Here is a 26,261-nt window from a genome sequence, read left to right on the forward strand (position 1 = left end):
TAGACCCTCTCCACACACTCGCCGTTGATGTATAGGGGGACTAAGTCGGTGCTGTGCCTCCTGAAGTCGACAATGAGCTCTTTTGTTTTCTTGGTGTTCAGAGCCAGGTTGTTTTCTGAGCACCAGGCTGTCAACTTCAGGACTTCCTCTCTGTAGGCTGCCTCGTCTCCCCTTGAGATGAGTCCGACTACTGTAGTGTCGTCAGCAAACTTGACGATGCGGTTGTTGTTGTGGGCCGGACTACAGTCGTGGGTGTAGAGACAGTATAGGAGGGGGCTTAGCACACAGCCCTGTGGGGAGCCGGTACTCAACATGCGAGTGGAGGAGAGGTGGGGGCCGAGTCTCACAGTCTGGGGCCGGTTGGTGAGGAAGTCCTTTATCCAGGCACATGTGAGAGTGGGGAGGCCGAGAGTGACCAGTTTGTCGATGAGAATGTCCGGAATGATAGTATTGAAAGCTGAGCTGTAATCCACAAAGAGCATCCGGACGTAGCTCTGCCCCTGCTCCAGGTGGCTCAGCACAGAGTGGAGAGCTACGGTGATGGCGTCTTCTGTGGATCTGTTTGTGCGATAGGCGAATTGGTGGGGGTCGAAGTCTGGAGGGAGATAGTCCTTGATGTGCTGGAGGACCAGCACATAAAGATGCAAACTGGGTATAATATCCATTTACTGCTTTCTCAACCTGCTTTGGCATTCTCAAAGAGTGAGCAGCCAGATCACAGGGTCCCTCTGCCCCTTTTACACCATCAGCTCGCCTAGGCTCTCCAGTCATGGTGGGGGTCTAGGCTAGCCACTGTGTTTAAGAAACATTTCAACTGCCACTTCCTGAATGCTGATCATTTCTCCAGTTTTGAACATCAACTAATTATAGTTAGTCTAGTCTGTCCACTTGTAATTGTTCTTGTGTATCGCCCACCAAAAATGCATAAGGACTTTACCACACAATCTGCTGATCTTATCGCTAGCTTGTTGCCCAAATTTGACCAGGTCCTGATTCTTGGTGATTTTAACATTCATGTCTGCTGTCCCACTAAGTCTCTTATGAGTGAATTTATGAACCTGGTTGAGCCCTTCAATCTGACTACTCACCACTGGACCCACGCACAAGCTTGGCCATACACTCCACCTGGTGCTATCGTCTGGTCTCCCAATTTGTAATATAGAAATTATTGATGCCAGTCTGTCTGATCATAGTGCAATTATATTCGATGCATCTCTGCCTTTCTCTCCCTCAAAATCCCATCTCCCTGCTCGCTACTTCCGCTACGTAAACTCTTCGACTACCAGTAAGTTCTCTGAGGCTCTCATAGCTGCCCCCGATATCTGCACCATCGAGGCGTCTCCCCTCCATCTCAGCACTGATGACCTCATCTCTTTATTCAATACCACTTCCTCTTCCATCCTGGATTCTGTTGCTCCTGTTAAAATGACAAATCCTGAGCCTAAAGGCTGGTCCTGGTTTAATGACACCAGCAGAGCCCGAAGAAGGGAGTGCAGAAAATCAGAACGGAAGTATCAATCTGATAAGCTTCAAATTTCCTTTCAGCTTCAGAGAAACAATCTTCTCAAATACCAGGAAGCAGTAAAGTCTGCGAGAACACAATATTTTTCCAACCTTATTTCCAAAAACGGCCATAACTCCATGGTCCTTTTTAGTACCATTACCTCTGTCATATGTCCTGCCCCAGTACTGGCTTAGCTGGCTCCCCTGCTAAGTGCGAAGAATTTACTACATTTTTCACCAGCAAAGTTAAGAACATCAGAACTACTATTTCCCCTCCCATCCGTGACCTAGCTGTGTTATTGGTCTGAACTTCAAAATTAGACTGTTTCCAACCCGTTACTCTACCCTCCCTTGTAAAGCTGGTCCCCACTATGAAACCTGTAACATAGAAACATAGAAATATGTGCAGGAGTAGGCCATATGGCCCTTCAAGCCTGCACCGCCATTCAATATGATCATGGCTGATCATCCAACTTGGTATCCTGTACCTGCCTTCTCTCCATACCCCCTGATCCCTTTAGCCACAAGGGCCACATCTAACTCCCTCTTAAACATAACCAGTGAACTGGCCTCAACTACCTTCTGTGGCAGAGAATTCCACAGATTCACCACTCTCTGTGTGAAAAATGTTTTTCTCATCTCAGTCCTAAAAGACTTCCCCCTTATCCTTAAACTGTGACCCCTTGTTCTGGACTTCCCCAACATTGGGACCAATCTTCCTGCATCTAGCCTGTCCAGAATTTTAAGAATTTTGTAAGTTTCTATAAGATCCCCCTCAATCTTCTAAATTCTAGCGAGTACAAGCCGAGTCTATCCAGTCTTTCTTCATATGAAAGTCCTGCCATCCCAGGAATCAGTCTGGCGAACCTTCTCTGTACTCCCTCCATGGCAAGAATGTCTTCCCTCAGAATAGGAGACCATAAATGTACGCAATACTCCAGGTGTGGTCTCACCAAGACCCTGTACAACTGCAGTAGAATCTCCCTGCTCTTATACTCAAATCCTTTTGCTATGAATGCTAACATACCATTGCTTTACCCATATCGATTCCACATCCTCCAAGCTAATGTCCTTCCTTTCTATTGCGTTAATCTCCTCTCTAACCAGCAACGATACCCCACCTCCTTTTCCTTTCTGTCTATCCCTCCTGAATATTGAATATCCCTGGATGTTCAGCTCCCAGCCTTGGTCACCCTGGAGCCATGTATCCGTGATCCCAACTATATCATATTCATTAATAGCTATCTGCACATTCAACTCATCCACCTTATTACGAATGCTCCTTGCATTGGGACACAAAGCCTTCAGGATTGTTTTTACAACACTCTTACCCCTTATACAATTATGTTGAAAAGTGGCCCTTTTTGATTTTTGCCCTGGATTTGTCTGCCTGCCACGTTTAATTTTCACCTTGCTACCTATTGCTTCTACCCTCATTTTACACCCCCTGCCTTTCTGCTCATGCTCCCACCCCCCTGCCACATTAGTTTAAATCCTCCCCGACATCCTGTTTAAATCCTGCCTCCTTGGCATTGTCCCCACTGCCCTTCTGAAGGATGTCATTGCAATAGCCAGTCCCAGTATCATCGCCATCATCAACAGTTCTCTGGCCTGTGGCGCTGTTCCTACCTGCTTCAAGCACATGATGGTCCAGCCCCTCCTGAAAAAACCTAACCTAGACCCTACCTTGCGTAGCAACTACAAACCTATTTCCAAACTGCCTTTCCTTTCAAAAGTCCTTGAAAAGGTAATTTTAAATCAACTTACGCCTTACCTTCACCAAAATAACCATATAACAATTACAGCACGGAAACAGGCCATCTCGGCCCTACTAGTCCGTGCCGAACACTTATTCTCCCCTAGTCCCATCTACCTGCACTCAGACCATAACCCTCCATTCCTTTCCCATCCATGTACCTATCCAATTTATTTTTAAATGATAAAATCGAACCTGCCTCCACCACTTCCACTGGAAGCTCATTCCACACAGCTACCACTCTCTGAGTAAAGAAGTTCCCCCACATGTTACCCCTAAATTTCTGTCCCTTAATTCTGAAGTCATGTCCTCTTGTTTAAATCTTCCCTACTCTCAATGGGAAAAGCTTATCCACGTCAACTCTGTCTATCCCTCTCATCATTTTAAAGACCTCTATCAAGTCCCCCCTTAACCTTCTGCGCTCCAAAGAATAAAGACCTAACTTGTTCAACCTATCTCTGTAACTTAGTTGCTGAAACCCAGGCAACATTCTAGTAAATCTCCTCTGTACCCTCTCTATTTTGTTGACATCTTTCCTATAATTGGGCGACCAAAATTGTACACCATACTCCAGAATTGGTCTCACCAATGCCTTGTACAATTTTAACATTACATCCCAACTTCTATACTCAATGCTCTGGTTTATAAAGGCTAGCACACCAAAGGCTTTCTTTACCACCCTATCTACATGAGATTCCACATTCAGGGAACTATGCACAGTTATTCCTAGATCCCTCTGTTCAACTGCATTCCTCAATTCACTACCATTTACCATGTACGTCCTATTTTGATTTGTCCTGCCAAAATGTAGCACCTCACACTTATCAGCATTAAACTCCATCTGCCATCTTTCAGCCCATTCTTCCAAATGGCCTAAATCTCTCTGTAGACTTTGAAAATCTACTTCATTATCCACAACACCACCTATCTTAGTATCATCTGCATACTTACTAATCCAATTTACCACACCATCATCCAGATCATTGATGTACATGACAAACAACAATGGTCCCAACACAGATCCCTGTGGCACCCCACTAGTCACCGGCCTCCAACCTGACAAACAGCCATCCACCATTACTCTCTGGCGTCTCCCATTCAGCCACTGTTGAATCCATCTTGCTACTCCTGCATTAATACCCAACAATGGAACCTTCTTAACCAACCTTCCATGAGGAACCTTGTCAAAGGCCTTACTAAAGTCCATATAGACAACATCCACTGCTTTACCCTCATCAATTTCCCTAGTAACCTCTTCAAAAAATTCAAGAAGATTAGTCAAACATGACCTTCCAGGCACAAATCCATGTTGTCTGTTCCTAATCAGACCCTGTTTATCCAGATGCTTCTATATTATCTCTAACTATCCTTTCCATTAATTTGCCCACACTGAAATCAAACTAACAGGTCTATAATTGCTAGGTTTACTCTTAGAACCCTTTTTAAACAATGGAACAACATGCGCAGTACGCCAATCCTCCGGCACTATTCCCGTTCCAATGACATTTAAAATATTTCTGTTATAGTCCCTGCTATTTCTACACTATCTTCCCTCAATGTTCTAGGGAATATCCTGTCATGACCTGGAGACTTATCCACTTTTATATTTTTCAAAAGTGTCAGTACTTCTTTTTCTTTGAATGTCATAGTTTCCATAGCTACTCTACTTGTTTCCCTTACCTCACATAATTCAATATCCTTCTCCTTGGTGAATACCGAAGAAAATAAATTGTTCAATATCTCCCCCATCTCTTTCGGCTCTGCAGATAACTGTCCACTCTGTCTCTCTAATGGACCAATTTTATCCCTCGTTATCCTTTTGCTATTAATATAGCTGTAGAAACCCTTTGAATTTACTTTCACCTTACTTGCCAAAGCAACCACATATCTCTTTTAGCTTTTCTAATTTCTTTCTTAAGATTCTTTTTACATTCTTTATACTCCTCAAGCACCTCATTTACTCCATGCTACCTATAATTATTGTAAACCTCTCTCTTTTTCCGAACCAAGTGTCCAATTTCCCTTGAAAACCATGGCTCTTTCCAATTTTTACTATTTCCTTTCAACCAAACAGGGACAAAGATTCTGTACTCTTAAAATGTCACCTTTAAATGTCCTCCATTTCCCTTCTACATCCTTCCCATAAAACAAAATGTCCCAATTCACTCCTTTTAAATCCTTTCGCATTTCATCAAAGTTAGCCTTTCTCCAATAAAAAATCTCAACCCTAGGTCCAGATCTGACCCTCTCCATAATGATATTGAAACTAATGGTATTGTGATCACTGGACCCGAAGTGCTCCCCAACGCCACCTGGCCTGTCTCATTTCCTAACAGGAGGTCCAGCACTGCCCCTTCTCTAGTAGGTACTTCTATGTTTTGCTGCAAAAAACTATCCTGCACACATTTTACAAACTCCAAACCATCCAGCCCATTTACAGAATGTGTTTCCCAGTCTATGTGTGGAAAATTGAAATCTCCCACAATCACTACCTTGTGCTTACTACTAATAACTGCTAACTCCTTACATATTTGCTCTTCCAATTCTCGCTCCCCATTAGGCAGTCTATAATTCCCGCTATAAGTGTTGCTACACCTTTCCCACTTCTCAGTTCCACCCAAATAGCCTCCCTGGACGAGCCCTCTAATCTATCCTGCCAAAGCACAGCTGTAATATCTTCCCTGACAAGCAATGCAACACCTCCACTCTTGCCCCTCCAATTCTATCACACCTGAAGCAACGAAATCCTGGAATATTTAGTTTCCAATCACAGCCCTCCTGCAACCATGTTTCACTGATCGCCACAACATCATACTTCCAGGTATCAATCCAGGCTCTAAGCTCATCCACCTATCTTACAATGCTCCTAGCATTAAAATATACAAATTTAATAAACCCACCACCTCTTATTCTCTGTTTATTATCTTTTTCTTCTTTCTCCCCTACATTTTGGGTCTGAGTGCTTCCCTTCTCTGCCTCCTGCCTCACACACCATCTACTAGCTTTCTCTATTTGAGTCCCTCCCCCCAACCATTCTAGTTTAAAATACCATCCTGGAAACTTTCCAATCAGGTTTCAGGGCCCACCACAGCACAGAGTCTGCCTTGTTGAAGGTATATAACGACCTACTTCTCACCGTTGACTCTGGCGACTGTGCAATCCTGCTCCTTCTCAACCTCAGCGCAGCATTTGATACAGTTGACCACACCATCCTAATTGACCGTCTCCGGTACGGGGTTGGTATTGATGGCACTGCCCTGAGCTGGTTCATCTCCTACCTCAAAGATAGGAGTTTCTCTACAAACATAGGCAACTCTTTCTCCTCCCCAGCTAGCCTTTGCTGCGGGGTTCCACAAGGCTCCATCCTAGGCCCCATTCTCTTCTCCCTGTATATGCTCCCTTAGGCCGTCATTCAAAGGCACGGCATTTCCTTCCACTGCTATGCAGACGATACACAACTCTACCTCCCCCTGAAACCCAACAACCGATCAAATCTACTCAGCCTTATCCACTGCCTCGAGAATATAAAGTGTTGGATGGTCCAGAACTTCCTCCAACTAAACGAGAGTAAGTCTGAGGTCATCCTACTTGGCCCCTCAGACTCCATCAAAAGGATAACAGGCAGCCTTGGAAGCCTTACCCCATTACTCAAACCTCACGTCATAAACCTTGGCGTGATATTTGACTCTGCATTGATATTTGACAAACAAGTCAATGCCGTGGTAAAAGCTAGCTTCTTCCAGCTTCAGACGATAGCTAGAATAAAACCATTCCTCCAATTTGACGACCTCGAAAAGATCATCCACTCAATTATCTCCTCCCGCCTCAATTACTGCAAATCCCTTTACACTGGCATCAGCCAATCATCCCTGTCCCGCCTGCAATTGGTCCAAAACGCCGCAGCGAGACTCCTGACGGCACCCGAATAATGGACCACATCACCCCGATCCTGGCCTCTCTCCACTGGCTCCCAGTGCGGTTCCGAATACATTTCAAGCTCCTTCTTTATGTATACAAAGCCCTTAACGGGCTCGGCTCCACCTACATCAAAAGTCTGCTCACCCACCACACCGCCTCCAGGTCCCTCAGATCGGCCGACTTGGGGTTACTGAATATCCCGCGATCTAGCCATAAGCTCAGGGGGCGACCGCGCCTTTGCGGTTGCAGCTCCTAGACAATGTCTAGACTTAAAACTTATTTCTTTCTACTCTCAAGCCTTTCTTGAGGTCCTCTGAGGGAGCGCTGTATGTATTGTATGTATGTATTGACGTTTCGGGTCGAGTCCCTTCTTCAGTCTAAAGAAACGTCACCCATTCCTTCTCTCCAGAGATGCCGCCCGTCCCGCTGAGTTACTCCAGCATTCTGTGTCCATCTAACACATGCAAATGAAAATAGTACAGATGGGCAGAAATGGCCAAGTTGGCACGGAAGGGCCTGTTTCTGTGCCGTACGACATTAACAAAGGAGATGAGTGTAAGAGTCATGGGTATGGGTGGGTGATGGGCAGTCAGACTGGGCGCTGATGCCCATTTCCATAACCATGACGGCCTTGTGGGGAAGGCGAGCATTTCCTGCTGCCCTGTTGCTAAAAGGCAGCAGGTGGAACACAGATGAAACTGAGCACTGAGGCACAGAACAAGAAACCTTTGTCACCCACCCTGGATGGATATGATTGAGATCCGCCGAGCTGATGACAGAGGAGTGGTGGCCACGTGGACCAGGCAGCGTTGGGGCCAGTGGGGAACGTCAGAGACTGTCCACGAGCCCGAGATTAAGGCACTGTCTCTTTCAAAAGTTCTTGCAATTCCCACACACTGTCAGATATTATCAGGGAACAGCAGCTTGTGAACCTCAAAGTATATTAGTGTTTAATTGATATTTACTTGTCACCGGGAGGGCAGTGACTCACCTGGTAAACCACCAGAAGGTCAGGCGGGAAAGAAAGCCAGCGTTGAATTCCGGGCTTGGATTCTGTGGGAAGAACAGAACCAGTCAGCTTCCAACATGCCATCCTGTCACCCAGCGATCCCCGGAACATCCTGCTTGATTGGCAGCCCCCTCCCCCCCCACCCCACCCCCAGCGGTGTCTCGTTCTGGGTTATTCCAACAACATCTTCCAATCCCACAACCTCTCACAACAGGACGGACCAGAGCACCCAGTGTGGCAACAAGATCGCCTGCAGGCAGCCCTCCAGGCTCCTCATTTGGCAGCCGACACTCCTCCCTTTCTAACATGCATTTGTCCCCTTTTCACCTCGAGCCTTTGTCACTGACTCCACCCATCTTTCAATCATCTGCCGCTCCTCTCACCTGTATCCACCTATCACCTGCTAGTGTTTGTTGCATCCCCACCTCTCTTCCAGCCTTGTCCCCCCACCTTTTTCAGTCTGAAGAAGGGTTCCAACCCGAAACGCCATCCGTCTATTCCCTCCACAAATGCTGCCTGACCCTCTGAGTTACTCCAGCACTTGGTGCTTTGCTGAAGATTCCAGCATCTGTGGTTCCTTGCATCTCCCTGCGATGTGTAAACATGGCCAGTCCGTGACTACTGCTGGGTGTGTGGGGTAGAGGGGTGTGACCACATGTCAGTCCATGTCCTGATCAATGACCACAACCCTTCTGCGGACCCAACCCGTGACCCGGTCAGTGTTTGCCGTTACACATGGGCCTCCAGTGTTGGAGGGGAGGGCGATTCAGACGTCAGCACTGTTGAGGCACACCAGCACTCACCACATCTTTCGACACGCTGGTAAAGTATGGAGGAGGCTCACGTAAACAGCAGAGGCAGAACTGAACCAGAACAAGTGCAAAATAAATGTAGAAGGTGGTAAATCGAAAGACATCAGACACTTGATGCTGTGGAGAAACAGAGCAATTGGTCAGCAGTACACAGAGGCCCAGGGCCAGTCTAGTCTCCCTGCAGCTGAAGCATGGCTGGGCTACCACACACGGCAGCTCTATTTTAAAATTTTCAAAATAGACTTTATTCAGGTAATAAATATATCCAATACGTGAACCGTGCGAAAAATTCATCCGACATTTCCGGAGGCGATACAAATTGTTCAATGCAGTCTATATACATTTCACAAATCTGTCACCCACCCGTGCCACACATGTGGCCCCCTGGCGTGGGATACCTTCCCTTATTTTGTCTCCACCATACTGGTCAGTTCTCTCCCTATTGCTCCAAATCATCAAACCAAGCCCCACAGGTAATGCCAGAGACACCGCACGTCAGTACACACCCCCCCCCCCCCCCCCCCCCCCCCCCCCCCCCCCCACCACTGACCCCCCCCCCCCCCCCCCACTGATCTCTCCACACTCACCATTATCACACATTTACATTTCTGTGGAGTAATTTAATTTCTCACTAACTACCATGGAGAATTGAACAGAACTCCCAAATAGTCAAAGCCCTGCTGCCTGCACCATTTATCCCACCCAGAGTTCCAAATAACTGTGCCCTTTGCTAGCGACAGTTCCATAGAGCAGAGCAGAGGAGCAGGCCCTTCCATCGGCCCATCCTGTCCATACCCAACATGATGCCATGTTAAACTAATCTCTGCCTGTCCGTGATCCATCTTGCTGCGTATCCATGGCCTCACCCTCTGGGCAGAGTATCTGTTCCCACTTCCGCCATCCACTCACCTCTCTCAGTGCTGCCAGGATTTTTGAGCGGAATGGCACCACGGCACAGAGCAGGGAGAGGAGCCAGAAGAAGAATAGAACGGCCGACGACTGGACTCCACGCAGCCTCTCACACTGGATCAGTAATGTCGCCACCAACTGGAGTCACAATAATGTCCGGCATTAAAAACAAATCACTGGCAGCAAACACACCGACCCCACAGACCCCACACCCCCCCACCCCCCCCCCCCCCCACCTCTCACCCTCCCCACACCCCCCCCCCCCACCCCCACCCCCCCACCCCACCCCCCCCCCCCCATCCCCACCCTCACCCCACCATCCACCCCCCCCACCATCCCCCCACCCACCATCCCCCCCCCCCACCATCCCCACCCTCACCCCACCCCCCACCCCCCCCCCACCATCCCCACCCTCACCCACCATCCCCCCCCACCATCCCCACCCACCATCCCCCCCCCCCACCATCCCCACCCTCCATCCCCACCCACACCCACCACCCACCCCCCCCCTCACCACCTCACCCACGACCCCACAGACCCCGTCACCCCCACCCTCCACCCCACCCCCCCCCACCATCCCCACCCTCACCCACCAGACCCCGTCACCCACACCCACCATCCCCACCCCCCCCACCATCCCCACCCTCCACCCCCCCCCCACAGACCCCGTCACCCCACACCCACCATCCCCCCCCACCATCCCCACCCTCACCCCCCCCCCCCCACAGACCCCGTCACCCCCCCCCACCCCCCCCCCCCACCATCCCCACCCACACCCCCCCCCCACCCACCATCCCCCCCCCCCCACCACCCAACCCCCCCCCACCCCTCACCCCACAGACCCCGTCACCCACACCCCACCCCCCCCCCCCCCCACCCCCATAGACCCCGTCACCCACACCCACCCCACAGACCCCGTCACCCCCACCCACCCCACCACCACTGCCCCCACCACAATGACGCACCATGCTGATTCCCAGGAGCACAGGGCTGATGAAATCGGCTGCAATCCATCCCATTTTGTTGATCATCTGATGGAGGGAATAGAAGAGATCCAACCAGCAGACAATCCACAGCACAACCCCCAGGACCTGCAGGAGGGAGAGGGGAATGGGACAGTCGCACAGGGAGATGCAAACAGCACAAGGCACAAGTACAGCACGCGTGAAACACATCACCTGCCTACAGACGTTTCCTCAGAGGCTACTGATAGTTAAAGAGCCATGTCCCTGGGGGACGTATTCCATCCAGCTATGGGCAGCACAGCACAGTGCAGTCCAGAAAATGACCAGTTTTGTTTATGTGCTGTCCAGCTCTTCACACTCTGCCATCTCCTTCCTGCCATCTGCCATTCACAGACACACTAGCCCCAGAGAGACAGATGTCGACCATCGATCCCCAACTGAGTGGGTTAATAGGAGCACGTGTATGTGCAAAGCTCGTTAGAGCCAACACTGACACCTAGTATAGAAGCATCGCTTCCTCAATCACCGACAGTTATAGAACAAAGACTAGCACACGCTGGAAAACTAAAGTGGTGCCGACAGTGCAGGTTGTCAGCGGGCAGTGAGGGATGGGGAATCACTGGATGGTCTGTCCAGAGACTTGAATAAAGGGAATGCAGATGGAGGCGAGTCGGAGGAGAGACAAACGCTGGAGCTGTGGGAGGCAAAACCCTGCTAGCGTTACACATCTGACACAGAAACAGAATACTGGCAATGCTCAGCAGGTCAAAATACATCAGTCAGAGAGCTAAAGGTTCACGTTGCTGATGTTTCATTAGCTTTGCTTCACTCTGATACAAACTGGAAGATCTGGTTACCTGAAATTGATTAAATCAGTGAAATTGAAAAACAAATCTGATGCTGGAAATCTAAAATAAAAAGGGTTGACCACAGATGCAGCCTGACATGCTTGTGTTCCCACTATTTGCTTTAGAGTCTTACAGCACAGATGCAGCATGGATGCCCGGTCGGTGTAAGCTAGTCCTATTCACCTGCTGTTGCCCTGAATCTATTCCTATCCACGTACCCCGTCCAAACGATTTAAATGTTTTTGCACCTGCCTCAACCACTTCCTCTGGCAGCCCGTTCCACATACCCACCACCCTTGTAAAATCAGCTGCCCCTTTGGAAGCTGAGGGTCAACTTTTCCCATAGAGATCGGTAGATTTATGGAACGAGCTGCTAAAGGAGGTCGTTGAAGCAGGTACAATAACAACATTTATAAAACATTTGTACAGCTGCATGGGTCGGCAAGGTTTAGAGGGATGTGGGCCAAACGTAGGCAGGTGGTTCGGGTGTAAATGGAGCATGTTGGTTGGCCATGGCAAGTTGGGCAGAAGGGCCTGATTCTATGGCTCCAATGCAGTGCTGAATGAGTCTGTATCTGCTGAGAGAGGATTACTGAACTCACTGTTGAGTCCTGGGCAGGAGCAGGCCAAGTTAGAATACATTATAAATTATGGATTCAATAAGGAACTCCCAAATTTCTCAGATGTAGTTTCGGATGAAGATTTCACCTTCAATCCAGTTCGATGTGGGTCCATAACTCTTCATTTATGTATGGCCAAGCTTGCCTACCACACGCTCTCCCCATTCTCTCCACACAACCTCTCTACAACTTAACACATGTGCATTTTCCACTTCTCTAGGCCCACTGATCCAAATCATTCAATGATTCACTCTCTGACTGACTGAAATATAAAAATGGGGAGGTCAATCAAATGCCTTTGTAATTCACACATTATTATCAGATAAAATCACGTGATCAGGTCTTGCCTGAAGGCACTTCCCTAATAGTGCTGCAGGGAGTGTTGTCTCAGTCACAGGTTCAAACACTGACCTGGGAATTGAACCCTTTACCAAATGATACCAACAATGGATATTCCACAGAGAACAAATGAAGATGACAGCAGTCGGGCAGCAGAAGTAGATTGAAGGAATGACTGTGAATCATTCGACTGATCCAGAATTTGCCTGCTATGGTTTGTGGAGCGTTAAACTACTGGAGAAATAGTTTGCAGGAAACCAAATGCTACATATTTACACACAAGCTGTTTCATGTGGTTAATTCCATTAATGATTCACTGGCCTCCGTAAAAGGGGATTGTGAGATTGTGTGAGGTTCTTATCAGAACGACTTCCTCCAGGCACCACGATGCTGCTGATTACATTACATTCCCTGCTGGGAACACATAGATTGCCAGCAGAGGTGTCAGGTTGCCTGACCGCTTCACACAGGGAGCCTCACTTGTGTACCTGCACCCACCGCCAGCCAGCCAAATGCAGTCCCAGATCAGCTGTGGAAGCTTTGTACAAGAACATGAACTGGCCCTTCAGCCCCACCATATCTTTACCAAACATGTTGGCAATCTAAACTGATCCCATCGGCTGCACATGGCCCAGCTCTCTCCATACTCATGTCTGTCTAAATGCCTCTTCACTGTGCCATACATCCGCTTCTACCACCTGCCCCGCCAGCATGTTCCAAGCACTAACCACTCCATGACAAAAACACTTGCCTCAAAAATCTCCTTTCAACTTTCCCTGACTTTCCTCCTTCCCACAGATTGGCTATGTGTTGATATTTACATCCCATCAGAAAATCAGAGCTGGACTGAAAGTCCTGTTTCCACGTTATACAATTCTATCACCAGCAAATTTAAAGCTTTGTCCTGTTCTATGTTTTTGATGCTTTCCCACCATGTATCTGCCATGTTCTAGTCCACGCACTCTGCTTGTTGACATCTATCATCCTGAAGCTGCCCTCCATCCTATGCTCTGTCCACACAAAACAACGCACTCCCTCTGCTGTCATTCTTTCTCAGAAGGTAGACACAAAGTGCTGGAGTAACTCAGCGGGACAGGCAGCATCTCTGGAAAGAAGGAATGGGTGATGTTTCGGGTCGAGACCCTTCTTCAGATGGGTCATCTTCTCGATCTGAAACGTCACCCACTCCTTCTCTCCAGAGATGCTGCCTGTCCAGCTGAGTTACACCAGCATTTTATGTCTATCTTCAGTTTAAACCAGCATCTGCAGTTCCTTCCTACACGTCACTCTTTCTCCGTAAGTTGTTATTATTTTCCGCTCTATGGGATGAGTAATATTTAACCACACTGCTGTTAATACAGAGGGGGATGATTTATTTCTCTGAAGGATTAAAGTGCACTCGGGTGAATATTTAAACGTTAATATTACATCCAGGAATTAGAATGATTTCATGGTCGCCATCTTTTTAAGACAGTTATTTTGTTTAATGTCATTCCCTGATTCGGAAAGACCCCTGGTATCCACCCATTCATACACCCTCCAGACTCCTGTACCTCCCATGATACTCGCTACCAGTGGCAGCACAGGGGCTTCCCAAAGTGCAGAACACCACCGAGCCACACACTTACCGTTTTGACCCTGTTGAGTTGGGTGACTCTGATGTAACCTCTGCTGTTCTGTCGGAGATACAGGAAGTACAGGGGGAAGATCAGCAACAGATAAATACTTGGAATCCAAGACAGGATGGTTTTCTGGAAACATAGAGTCAGATCTGGAGAGTCCGTGAGAAAAGTAATGTTGTGATCCTGCAAGGGGGGAAATGGGGAGAGAACAGGAAGAGGTCAGCTTGTAGGAGATGTAGCAACCCAATATCCAAATCCTAAATAACATGGAATAAATTAAGCACTTTGGTCGACTGTCTTCATACGTCTTCACGAAGCTCGATTTCGAATGCACGGATCGTTACCGGGCAAGTTGCAAAGAAACACAATTCTGGGCTTTATTGATAGAGTATAATAGGAGAGAGGTCACATTCAATCTTAATTAAACAGAAGCCTAAAATCATAAAACATTCGCAGATGCTAGAAATAAAACAGGAATGGCTAAAGCAGCTCAGCAGAAGAGCCAGGCAGCATCTACAAAAAGAGGAAGAGCTGCTGTTACACTGGGAAACTGGAGCATTGCCTTCAGTGGTGGTTGCCAGTGTAGATGGATGTGAAAGCATACCAGAAGGTCCAGAACAGATTTACGAGAATGTTCCTGCAATGAGCGACTACGGTTCAAGGATAGATAAATGGGAATGTTATCTTTAGAAAATGATGAGGGAGATTTGATAAAAGTATATAAATTGATTAAGTCTGAAGAGAGCCATAGCAGAAGGTTGTTCCATTGTGAACAGGTCAAGGACTAGGAGCACGACACATCTTTATCCTTGCACTCAAATGGTCCAATATACTCTTGGTTAGCAGCACATTCCAATCTTTCACCAATGATTGTTTTATGCACCAAAGTCAACAACCTTGCTCTTTCCCACATCACAATCCATCTGCCAAGTTTCTGCACGTTTGCCCAGCTTGATATTTGCACCCCCCCCCCTTGACATGATATACCCCCCTGTACCCCCCTTGATATATACCCCCCCTTGGACATGACATGACATACCCCCCTGATATACCCCCCCCCCTGCACCCCCCTTGATATACCCCCCTGCACCCCCCCCTTGATATACCCCCCCTCTGCACCCCCTCCTTGATATACCCCCCTGCACCCCCCCCCCCCTGCACCCCCCCTTGATATACCCCTGGCAGCCCCACACCCACTCCCATTCCAACGTCTCACCATGCCAGAGTTTTGCATCATCAACATGCTTGAAATATGAAGCCCACCGCCTCATCATTAACACTGATTGTGAGAAGCAGACACACATTTTCATCATGAATCTTTCCCTTACACATCCGTTCCCCGTTGGGCAACGTTTACTCACATATTCTAGCTCCCTTTCCCAGATGAATTTTAGGTATGTTACAAAACTTACCTTCAGCGGCGCTGCAGTTCTGCCACTGGCCGTGTGCGTGACTTTGGCGCCTTTGAGAGGGGGGTGGGATTAAAATGCCGTTTTCTCCTGCCTGTCGGAGTCGATCTTTCTCAGCCTGTTCAGCTGCTGCAGAAATATCGCTCCGACATCCATTCTCTGAAGTTTTTTTATAAACATCGCTGGACAATTTAATCGCAGTAAAATAAAAATCGACTTCTAACGCCGTCAACGGGACAGGTCTCCCGTACGGGACAAATAAAGTTAAGCCGTTTATTTTACATATAAACTTGCTTCTTATGATTACTTTAATCCAAATTTTACGTTGCGAAAAGGTGATTTAGGCCCCATACGAACCGGCAGTGTTTTTCCTGCCGATATGGGGTTTAAATTCACCGCAAACCGCAACATTCCAAATTATCGCATTCCACAAAATCCCACTCGCAAGATGATTTAAATGGCCATTAATTTACGGGAATTAAACACTAAATTCCTTCCATTTGACCTATATATTCATGACAATGAGATTTAAAAATCATGTTATATTGTGAATTCTTGTGTGAATGTTATTTGGACACTTAGGCTATTTAAAAATGTTAACCTTTTCTTAAGAAATGGATAGATGATTAGATCTAACAATTGAATTTTGTAATTAGCTACAATTAGGTAACCAACTAATTATATGCTTTAATTTCAGGTCATCCAAGTAAAATTGTTTCATATTTGTTTCAGAATGCTGCCATCTATAATAACTGAAAATTTCATTCAATTCCCTTAATTTTCAAGAAAGTTATGGGCTTTTGACTGTCCTCGATTAAGTCAATGGAAAAGCAATAGGGAACAAGATGCTAATTTCAGAGTATGAAAATGGCCATAACTTTTTTAATACTGAAGATATGAAAGTAAATTAGGTGTCAAATTAAACTTTTTATGCTTTATCTGATGGGATAAATTGCAGACTTGATTTTTTAAATCTCAAAATGTTGTAACATTCTTATGAATTTCATTGAACGTTTGTCAAGTTGTAAACATTCCTAAACCACACTGGTTTACACAGCTAACTCACAACTTCATCGGCTGCCTTCTCTGATTAAGAGCGTCTTCCATATAACCATATAACATATAACCATATAACAATTACAGCACGGAAACAGGCCATCTCGGCCCTACAAGTCCGTGTCTTCAATATTTCCCCATCTCCTCTTGGTGCATTTGTTTGAAATTCATGATTTTTTTAAAATGCCATTTGCCACAAAGCACAACATGTGGCCCTCATACATCCATCATTGAGAGGATGCCAGTAGATTGCACCAGTCTCTCCACAAAAATTGCAAGCATCCATATCGGTGATGCCTTATCTTGCTATGTTTGCATTGTCACAAGTCCAAATGATTAAAACATTTCCAATATGAATGTATGCAATATCATAGTTAACTATTTCCAAGATAACGATAATTATTTTATTTGATTTTCAAATCGAGCAGCAGTGGGCATGAAGAACATCCCAATGAAGGGTGAGACATGCCTCACCCTGAGCAACATGGTTGTAGTTGTGGTGGTCTATCACCACAGCCCCAGGAGGCAGTGGAGGCCGATTCTCTGGATGCTTTCAACAGTTAGATAGAGCTCTTAAAGATAGTAGAGTCAAGGTATATGGGGAGAAGGCAGGAACGGGGTACTGATTGTCAGTGGTCAGCCATGGTCACAGTGAATGGTGGTGCTGGCTCAAAGGACCGAATGGCCTACTCCTGTACTTAGGGATCTCGACCTGAAACGTCACCTATTCCTTTGCTCCATAGATGCTGCCTCACCCGCTGAGTTTGTCCAGCATTTTTATCTACCTTCGATTTTTCCAGCATCTGCAGTTCCTTCTTAAACTTATTGTCTATTGAGTCAGTCAAATAGCATGGCAACAGGCCCTTTGGCCCAACTCATTAAGGCTGACCAAGATGTCTAGCCACATTACTCGCATTTTCCTGCATTTGGCCCATATCCCTATGTTTCTTTCCAACCCATGTCCCTCTCCAAATCCTTCTTACTGTGATTGTGCCTCTGTCATCTCTCTTGGCAGCTTGTTCCACACACGTACCACCCTGTGTGTGGAAAAACATCCAACACAAGACCTTTAAATATTACCCGTCTCACCTTAAACCCATGTCTTCTAGTTTTAGACACCCCTATCCTGGGAAAGAGACCAACAATACATTCTATTTGTGGTTCTCATAATTTGATTAAACCTCTCAGCCTCCTGCACTCCAGCCCTCCATCCAGAAAGCCTCCAGGTCAGACCTTCTGCACTCTTTTTGGAACTATCGCGTTCTTTCTGTGGTGTGACGACTAGAACTGCACACAATTTTCCAAGTCTAACCGATGTCTATGCAGCTGATGTCCAATTCATGATCAATGAAGTGAACCTTCTTCACCAACCTATCCAGCAATGTTGCCATTTTCAGGGAGCTACGAATTTACACCCAAGGTCCCCCTGTACTTCATTGATCCCTAGCTCCCTGCCACAAAGGGCGGCTGATTGTGTTGAAGAAAGACTGGAATGGAGTTGTGAATGTTGAATGCTGCACTCTTTCCATTACTTCCTGCGTAGTTTCTTTACTGTAGTTAATTCCTGATTTTCTTATAAGCTGCAACTGCTCAATAAAATACAATTTGTTCAGAGATCCACTTGAGATTTATTGAAAAGCACAACTTTGTTAGAGGCTTTGCTATCAATTAGGAATTCCGATGTGCAGTAGAAGCGCATCGCGGAGGTTTCACAGCTGGCAGGGTTGCTTTGTACCCAGTGGTACAGCTGGTAGACTAGCTTTGTACCCAGTGGTACAGCTGGCAGGGTTGCTTTGTACCCAGTGGTACAGCTGGCAGGGTTGCTTTGTACCCAGTGGTACAGCTGGCAGGGGTGCTTTGTACCCAGTGGTACAGCTGGCAGGGGTGCTTTGTACCCAGTGGTACAGCTGGCAGACTAGCTTTGTACCCAGTGGTACAGCTGGCGGGGTTGCTTTGTACCCAGTGGTACAGCTGGCAGGGCAGATCCTAGGAATGAGTAGGTTAACCTATGATGAGGGTTTGACGGCACTGGGCCTGTACTCGGTGGAGTTTAGAAGAATGAGGGGGAACCTCATTGAAAAGTACTGAATAGTGAAAGGCTTGGATAGTGTGAATGTGGAGAGGATGTTTTCACTAGTGGGAGAGTCTAGGCCCAGAGGCCACAGCTTCAGAATTAAAGGACGTTCCTTTAGGAAGGAGATGAGGAGGAATTTCTTTAGTCAGAGGCTGGTGAATCTGTGGAATTCTTTGCCACAGAAGGCTGTGGAAGTCAAGTCAGTGGATATTTTTAAGGCATAGATTCTTGATTAGTACGGGTGTCAGGGGTTATGGGGAGAAGGCAGGAGAATAGAGATATAGGAGGGAGAGATAGATCAGTTAAGATTGAATGGCAGGGTAGAATTGATGGGCCAAATGGCCAAATTCTGCTCCTATTAGTTATGACTACCTTAAAGCTTACTGAGTTGTGGTCACTATTTGCAAGAACAACCTCTACAAAACCTTGCTCCACCTACCCTTCATCGTACAGTAAAACAAGGGAGAGTACAACTCCCTCTCCCCATTGCTGTAAGAACCTGCCCTGGGTGTATTTCACAACTTCCACCCTGTCTACCTCATCCGTTTGTCATTCCTTTCTCCTTGCACAATATTACATCCAAAAAGGCCTTTTCTCTGGTTGGATTTTAACATATTGATTGAGCAAGCTCACACATTCCTTGAATTCTTCCAGCTTTTTACAATGAAGTGGACCTGCTACAAGCTGCACACAGATTAAAGTCCTTTGTGATTATTATATTATTTTACGATTTATGCCATGCCGGATATTACAACCTTTGTTTAGTGACCTATAGATGACGTTGTCTGATCTTTGTTTCATTCTACTGATTCTAGTTCCACATCATGACTTGCCCGGATCATTTCATACTTCCCAACGATCTCAACGATAAGTTGTAGCCCTGACCCACCTCCTCATTCACTCTTGTCCGTTGCTGCCCGATGTCAGATATACGGGAGCATTCACCTCCCACCTGTGGTTAACCTGCAGCCAGTTCTGTACTGGCTCCAAGGTCACCACCAGTTCCCTCCTTGTGCCATTAATTCATCTAACTGGAGATGAATGTAGCGTAGATACAGACCCTTTCGCTATTCCTCTGTATTTTAACCCAACTTTTGCTTCCTCTCACTGCTTTTCTATCTTTCACTTAGAAACATAGAAAATAGGTGCAGGAGTAGAGGCCATTCAGCCCTTCGAGCCTGCACTGCCATTCAATATGATCATGGCTGATCATCCAACTCAGTATCCTGTACCTGCCTTCTCTCCATACCCCCTGATCCCTTTAGACACATCTACCTCCCTCTTAAATATAGCCAATGAACTGGCCTCAACTACTTTCTGTGGCAGAGAAACAGGAAACACTTCCTGTTTCACCTTCCAGAATTCATTTTCTAAGGCTCCCGTCAGCCTGAAGAAGACAAAGCCTTGGGACAGGATACAGAGGGGCAGCCTGTCATCACCATCGACAACTACGAACTCGATGCCGTCTATCTGTTCACGTACCTCGGCTCCACCATCACCGACAATCTCTCCTTGGACACAGAGATTGATAAGAGGATCGGGAAGGCAGCTACAACTCTCGCTCGCCTCACAACTCGAGTGTGGACCAACCCAAGGCTGACAGTGAAGACAAAGATAGCAGTCTACAACGCCTGTGTCAACAGCATGCTGCTGTACGGCACTGAGACATGGACTACATATGCCAGACAGGGGAGAAGATTCAACACCTTTCACCCGAGAAGCATTCACCGTATCCTGGGCATATCCTGGCAAGACAGAGTGTCCAACGCTGAGATCCTATCTCACGCTGGCCTTCCCAGTATGTACACGCTACTCATGCAGAGCAGACTGCGGTGGCTGGGCCATGTCCATAGAAACATAGAAAATAGGTGCAGGAGTAGGCCATTCGGCCCTTCGAGCCTGCACCGCCATTCAATATGATCATGGCTGATCATCCAACTCAGTATACCGTACCTGCCTTCTCTCCATACCCCCTGATCCCCTTAGCCACATCTAACCGCATGGAGGATGGCTGTATTCCAAACGACATCCTCTATGGAGAGCTGACATCTGGGAGGAGAACCATTGGCCGCCCCCAGTTACGTTACAAGGATGTCTGCAAGAGAGATATGAAGGTGCTCGACATGGATGTGGAGTCCTGGGAGAGCCCTGCAGCTGACCACATGAGGTGGAGAGATACCCTGGACCAACATCTCAAAACGGGGGAAGAGAAACTGTTGAACGCAGCGGCAGACAAGCGGGCACGCAGAAAGGAGCGCAGCAACTTGACCAAACCAGAGACCACACACACACACAAGTGTGACCTTTGCCACAGAAACTGTCACTCCCGCATTGGTCTCTTCAGCCACAAGCGACGCTGCTCCAGCAGAGGTTTGGAACAAGCAGCCAACAACTAGAATGCATCACCCATGGTCAGTCATGACTGAGGAGGGACCTGCTACATCCCCAGCTAAGCTAGTTTAAACCTCCCCCCAAATCTCCAGCAGTCCCCACCCTGCCAGCTGATTGTTTCCAGTCCTGCTCAGATGCAACCCATTTGATTTGTACAGATCCCCTGGACAGAAATCATTCTAAACTCTGCAGCTCCCTCATCTGCAACCTCACTCCAGCTACACATTCAACACTTTGTAACCGTCTCGTCAGCCTGTGGCACTGTTGGACACTTCCTACACGCTCCTTAATCTCAGTCACTGGAAGATCCAAATACCTCACACATGGCACTCCACTTAGCTGAGTTCAGCTGCCTTGCACTCAAAGCTCCAAGCACCTGTGGCACGAGGTCTTGGTACATGTGTGGCTGAGATGTAGAAAGAATGAAATCCTCAAGCATCAGATAATGTAGAAACAGGGGAAATAGGTGCAGGAGTAGACCATTCGGCCCTTCGAGCCAGCACCGCCATTCAATATGATCATGGCTAATCATAAAAAATCAGTACCCCGTTAGCCCTCAGAGTTATATCTAACTCTCTCTTGAAAACATCCAGTGAATTTACCTCCACTGCCTTGTGTGGCATAGAATTCCACAGATTCACAACTCTCTGGGTGAAAATGTTTATCCACATCTCAATCCTAAATGATTTATCCTTATTCTTAAACTGTGAACTCAGGCTCTGGACTCCCCCAACATGTGGAACATTTTTCCTGCAGCCATTCTTTTACAACCTCAGTAATGAGGACTTCAGAACAAGCCATCCCAAAACAAGCATTTGTCCAAGATGCCCTGTCCATCCTCCGTAAGATCCTAACTCCTCCCAAAGTAGAAGTTAAGCCATGAATTCTGCGGAAGTGGCGGCTCCAAGCAGCTGCGCCTCGCCTGCAGTCCGTCTGTTTTAGTTTATTTTGAGTTGTGTATATGTGGGGGCGGAGGAAACTTATTTTGGTCTTTTCCTTCGGGGGGGGGGGGGGATGCAACCTTTTCTTTGTCGTATCTCCGTCTGCGCTGAGGCCTAATGGCGGAGCTGGTGGCCTCCAACTGGGACTGACCTCGTGGCTCCGGAGGCAGAGCCAGGACTCATCATCGCGAGGCTGGCCAACTTCGGGGCTGTGGTGGCGCTGCGGTGGCCGCGAGCCCAGTGAACGACAACATCGGGAGCTCGCAGGTCCCAGGTTGGTGACCGATTCCTGCAGCTCCTGCAACAACAGCTTCGTCTGCTGGACTGGAGGGTGGTAGCTTCGTCCGCCCCGGGCTGCGGAGTTTGAACCAGCCCGTTCGCGGAGCTTGGATTCGGCTCGCGGGACTTACCATCACCCGGCGGGGGGGGCCCCAACATCGAAAGCCTGGATCGTCTCAATGCAGAGGGAGAACAAGCAGGAAAGAGACAAGGACTTTAAGACTTTTGCCTTCTATCACAGTGAGGAGGTGCCTGGTGAACTCACTGTGGTGGATGTTAAACTGTGTTCATTGTGTGTTCTGTTATTTTATTCTCTGTCATGACTGCAAGGTACGTATTTTTGTTCAAACTAAAAGTTTGAATGACAATAAAGGACACAGACAGGCGACTGCTCAACACCCATCACATCGCAACAATAGCGACCTGCTGGGCCCCATTGTGCTAATATTTGGAAGACAGAAGAACCAAAGTCAGGCATTCCTCATGATTGGGAGACCAGAGAGGAGGTACCACGAGTTGCATCAGTCTACATCTTCTTCTTGTCGTGTTGCTACACTTTTCCAAGCCACTACATAACGCAGGCTCTGGCACATGGTTGGAAGACCTTGCTTCTGGTTTGCAGGGCTCTGGGAGGAGGAGGCAGGTAAGTAAGTACTCCATAGTTTGGGTTGCCTCCCCGCAGTCACATTGGGTTGGTTCAGTGTTGTTGTACCTCCACTTCTGCATGAGGGCTTTGAGCTGTCCGACCTGTGTTCCGAGGCGGTTGAGGCAGTGCCAAACTGGCCATGGAAGGGACTCTTCAGCGTATGGTGTCAGTGTGTGGGGTTTGGATTGCAGTGGTGTCACCCAGGTGTCTCTCCTGCAGGTGCGGGGGTGATCATCCAGGGGTTGAACCATGTAGGAAGTTATTTGTGGATTTTAATCTCTTTGGTGCCTGGACGTGTTGGAAGAATGGGTGACGCGGGGCATCCTCCTGCTTGCTGCCTACGTTTGGGGAGACTGCTCTGCTGATTGGAGGGGGTACAATACCACACAGCAGGTACAGGTTGTCAACTCTTGTGGGTTTGAGGCAACCAGAGATGGTTCTGCATGCTGCGTTTAGCACCGGATCCAACTTCTTGGTGTGTGAAGAACGTCCCCAGACTGGGCAGGCATATTTGGCTGCTGAATAGCATCGTGCAAAGGCAGTGCTCCGAATGGTTCCTGGATCTGATCCCCATTCAGAGTTGGCCAGCTTTCTCAGGATGTTGTTTCTGGCTCCTATCTTTGCTTTTGTCTTGCTAACATGGTCTTTGTAGCTTAGGGTGCAGTCCAGCGTAACTCCCAGATATATGGGTTTGGCTGAGTTGACTAGACTCTTCCCATACCAGACAGCACTTAATATGCGGTTCGCATCACGCTTCTTGAGGTGGAAGGCTCTAATTTGTATTTTGTCTAGGTTTGCCCGTAAATGATTTAGGGTGTAATAGTTGGTAAGGCCGTATAACGCTTCAGTGAGGGACTTCTCAAGTTCCGCCAAGGACTGACACTGAGATACGATACAGAGGTCATCAGCGTACAGGAAGCTCCTGCTGCTTGGGTGGATGGGTTGGTCGTTGATGTAAATGTTGAAAAGCCGAGGGGCAAGAACACAAGGTAAGAGACAACATGAGGAAGCCCATTCTGTTGTCTGCGCCATCTGATGCGATCACCCCTGAGGTCTACAAAGAAGCGTCTACTCTCCAACATGTTTTGGATCAGAGCTGTCAGATTATCTAGATTGGCACAGGATCACAAGAAGCTATTGTCCTAAAAGGCAATAAACTACTTTGAAGAGAGTCAATTCACAAACTCCAGATTGGAGGACTTTCAGAATTCAGATAGTCCACAAATTTCACCTATAGGAGCGTCCCTGAACACACATCTCAAGTCATCATGTTTATTTGTCACATACACATACAAGATGTGAAATGAAAGTATTGATCTGCCTGGGGACATTTTGTCAGAATCTCCTGTAATCAATATCCTACTTATTACTCAGCAACAAAAGGCAGAGATATCAAGTTACTAGATTTCACAGCTGACCTCTATTTTGTGACTTCACATTATGTTTGCGTGACAACACCATTGCGACATTAAACATGAGAAGAAAAAAAATCACACAATCTAACCATCTTTAATCGGACGATCTTTAATTGAATTTTATCTTGCACTAAACGTTATTCCATTTATCATGTATTTGTACACTGGCTAGATTGTAATCATGTATACTCTTTCTGCTGACTGGTTAGCACGCAACAAACAAGCTTTTCGCGGTGACAATAAACTAAACTAACGGTGGACCCCGGTGTTGGCAATAACATGCAAGAAACTAACACGAGAGCATCTTGTGAGCAGATGACGGGATTTATTTCACATTGCAGTATGAGATCGTACACTGCGTAAACTTCCTGCCCATTTGTTTTTTTTAAAGAAACAGTGACCACACCACACCAGTGAAGTGTTTCAGGATGTCCAGAAGGCAAGAGGTTTTGCAGAAATACGAGCCTTGCCTTTGCTTACAGGGCTCAGGCCTCGAGACAAGTGTTGGACCCTGGAACTCCACACACCGATGGCCCACTCACACACCACACGACTGGGACCAGGGCACTACAGCTCACATCACCACCAGACAGTCACAGGCAGAGGTACACAATCTAGGCCTCAAATCAGTCAGATAGGCCCCGACGTTGGGTCAGAACAATGACTGTCCTTAAACCTGACCAATGTTGGTTATATCCAGAATAAACCTTCCTCAGTACTGTGTGACCACATGCTTCAAGGACAAGAGCAGGATAAAGCTCCCTCCGCATTGTCCTCTCACACATCCCAATAGGCAGGTTTCACCAAGGATTGAAGAGTTTAAGTCCAGTCAATGTCATATAATCAATGTAGTGATTTGAATATCAATGGTTGATAAAACATACAGGATTTTTGAGGGACATGGGACTAGTGCAGGAAGGGTGCTGGGAGAACAGATCATCCATGGAGCAGGTATAGAGAGAGACACACACACACACACACATAGTCTGGTCCTGCTTTTACCTCTTGCCCTCGGCTGCTCAGCACGGTGTCAGGCCTGTCTGTTCTCACCCCATGTCACTGCTGTAAAGGTGATGTTGGTGGGGGAAACCAGTGCTGACACAAGCCCAGGAGTGGCAAGTCCTGTAGTTGCCACATGCAAGGTGAGATCTGGAAACCACCACATTTCCCCTCTCATCCTCTCAATGGGACTGTCACGATTGTTAGACTGAATTTATAAACAGTGGTGTGAACTGCACTTGCCCAGGTGGCTTAGACGCAAGCACAAGGACAGGGCCGAGTTCCTCTAACCTCTTTTCATCTTATTCAGGATGTACCAAAGGGCGTTATGGCCAAATGTGACCTTTCTTAAGCATAGTTACCACTGTAAAAGCAAGAAACACAGCAGCAAACTTGAGAGAATAGCAGTAATGTTGAAACCATGGTGCTCTGGGATATTGGCTGCGATATGTTCACCTCACTCTTGACATCCTTCAATATGCTGTCAAGAGCACACCTGGCCTCTGTCTCCGAGTGTAGCAACTCTAACCCGGCTGACTCAACTCTTCCTCCCGAGACGATAAATTCAGAATAAGGGGTCGGCCATTTAGAACGGAGATGAAGAAAAACGTTTTCCACCCAGAGAGTTGTGAATCTGTGGAATTCTCTGCCTCAGAAGGCAGTGGAGGCCGGTTCTCTGGATGCTTTCATGAGAGAGTTAGATAGAGCTCTTAAAAATAGCAGAGTCAGGGGATATGGTCAGAAGGCAGG

The 26,261-nt window shown here is 47.3% G+C and overlaps 1 protein-coding gene across 1 annotated transcript in view; it reads right to left on the minus strand.

Moving 5' to 3' along the window:
* The window catches only part of abcc3 (ATP-binding cassette, sub-family C (CFTR/MRP), member 3), a 65,529-nt gene extending 49,985 nt beyond the window's left edge, over positions 1–15,544 (minus strand). Inside the window, exons 1-6 of the mRNA XM_055654314.1 lie at positions 15,518–15,544; positions 14,308–14,484; positions 10,873–10,998; positions 9,908–10,045; positions 8,990–9,115; positions 8,169–8,230 (exon numbers count right to left, since the gene is read on the minus strand). Of these exons, the coding sequence (XP_055510289.1) occupies positions 8,169–8,230; positions 8,990–9,115; positions 9,908–10,045; positions 10,873–10,998; positions 14,308–14,484; positions 15,518–15,544 (656 nt within the window). The remainder of the gene's footprint in view (positions 1–8,168; positions 8,231–8,989; positions 9,116–9,907; positions 10,046–10,872; positions 10,999–14,307; positions 14,485–15,517) is intronic.
* Positions 15,545–26,261: the final 10,717 nt, after the last annotated feature.

The sequence above is a fragment of the Leucoraja erinacea genome, chromosome 23 (assembly GCF_028641065.1).
Source record: "Leucoraja erinacea ecotype New England chromosome 23, Leri_hhj_1, whole genome shotgun sequence".
NCBI lineage: Eukaryota > Metazoa > Chordata > Chondrichthyes > Rajiformes > Rajidae > Leucoraja > Leucoraja erinaceus.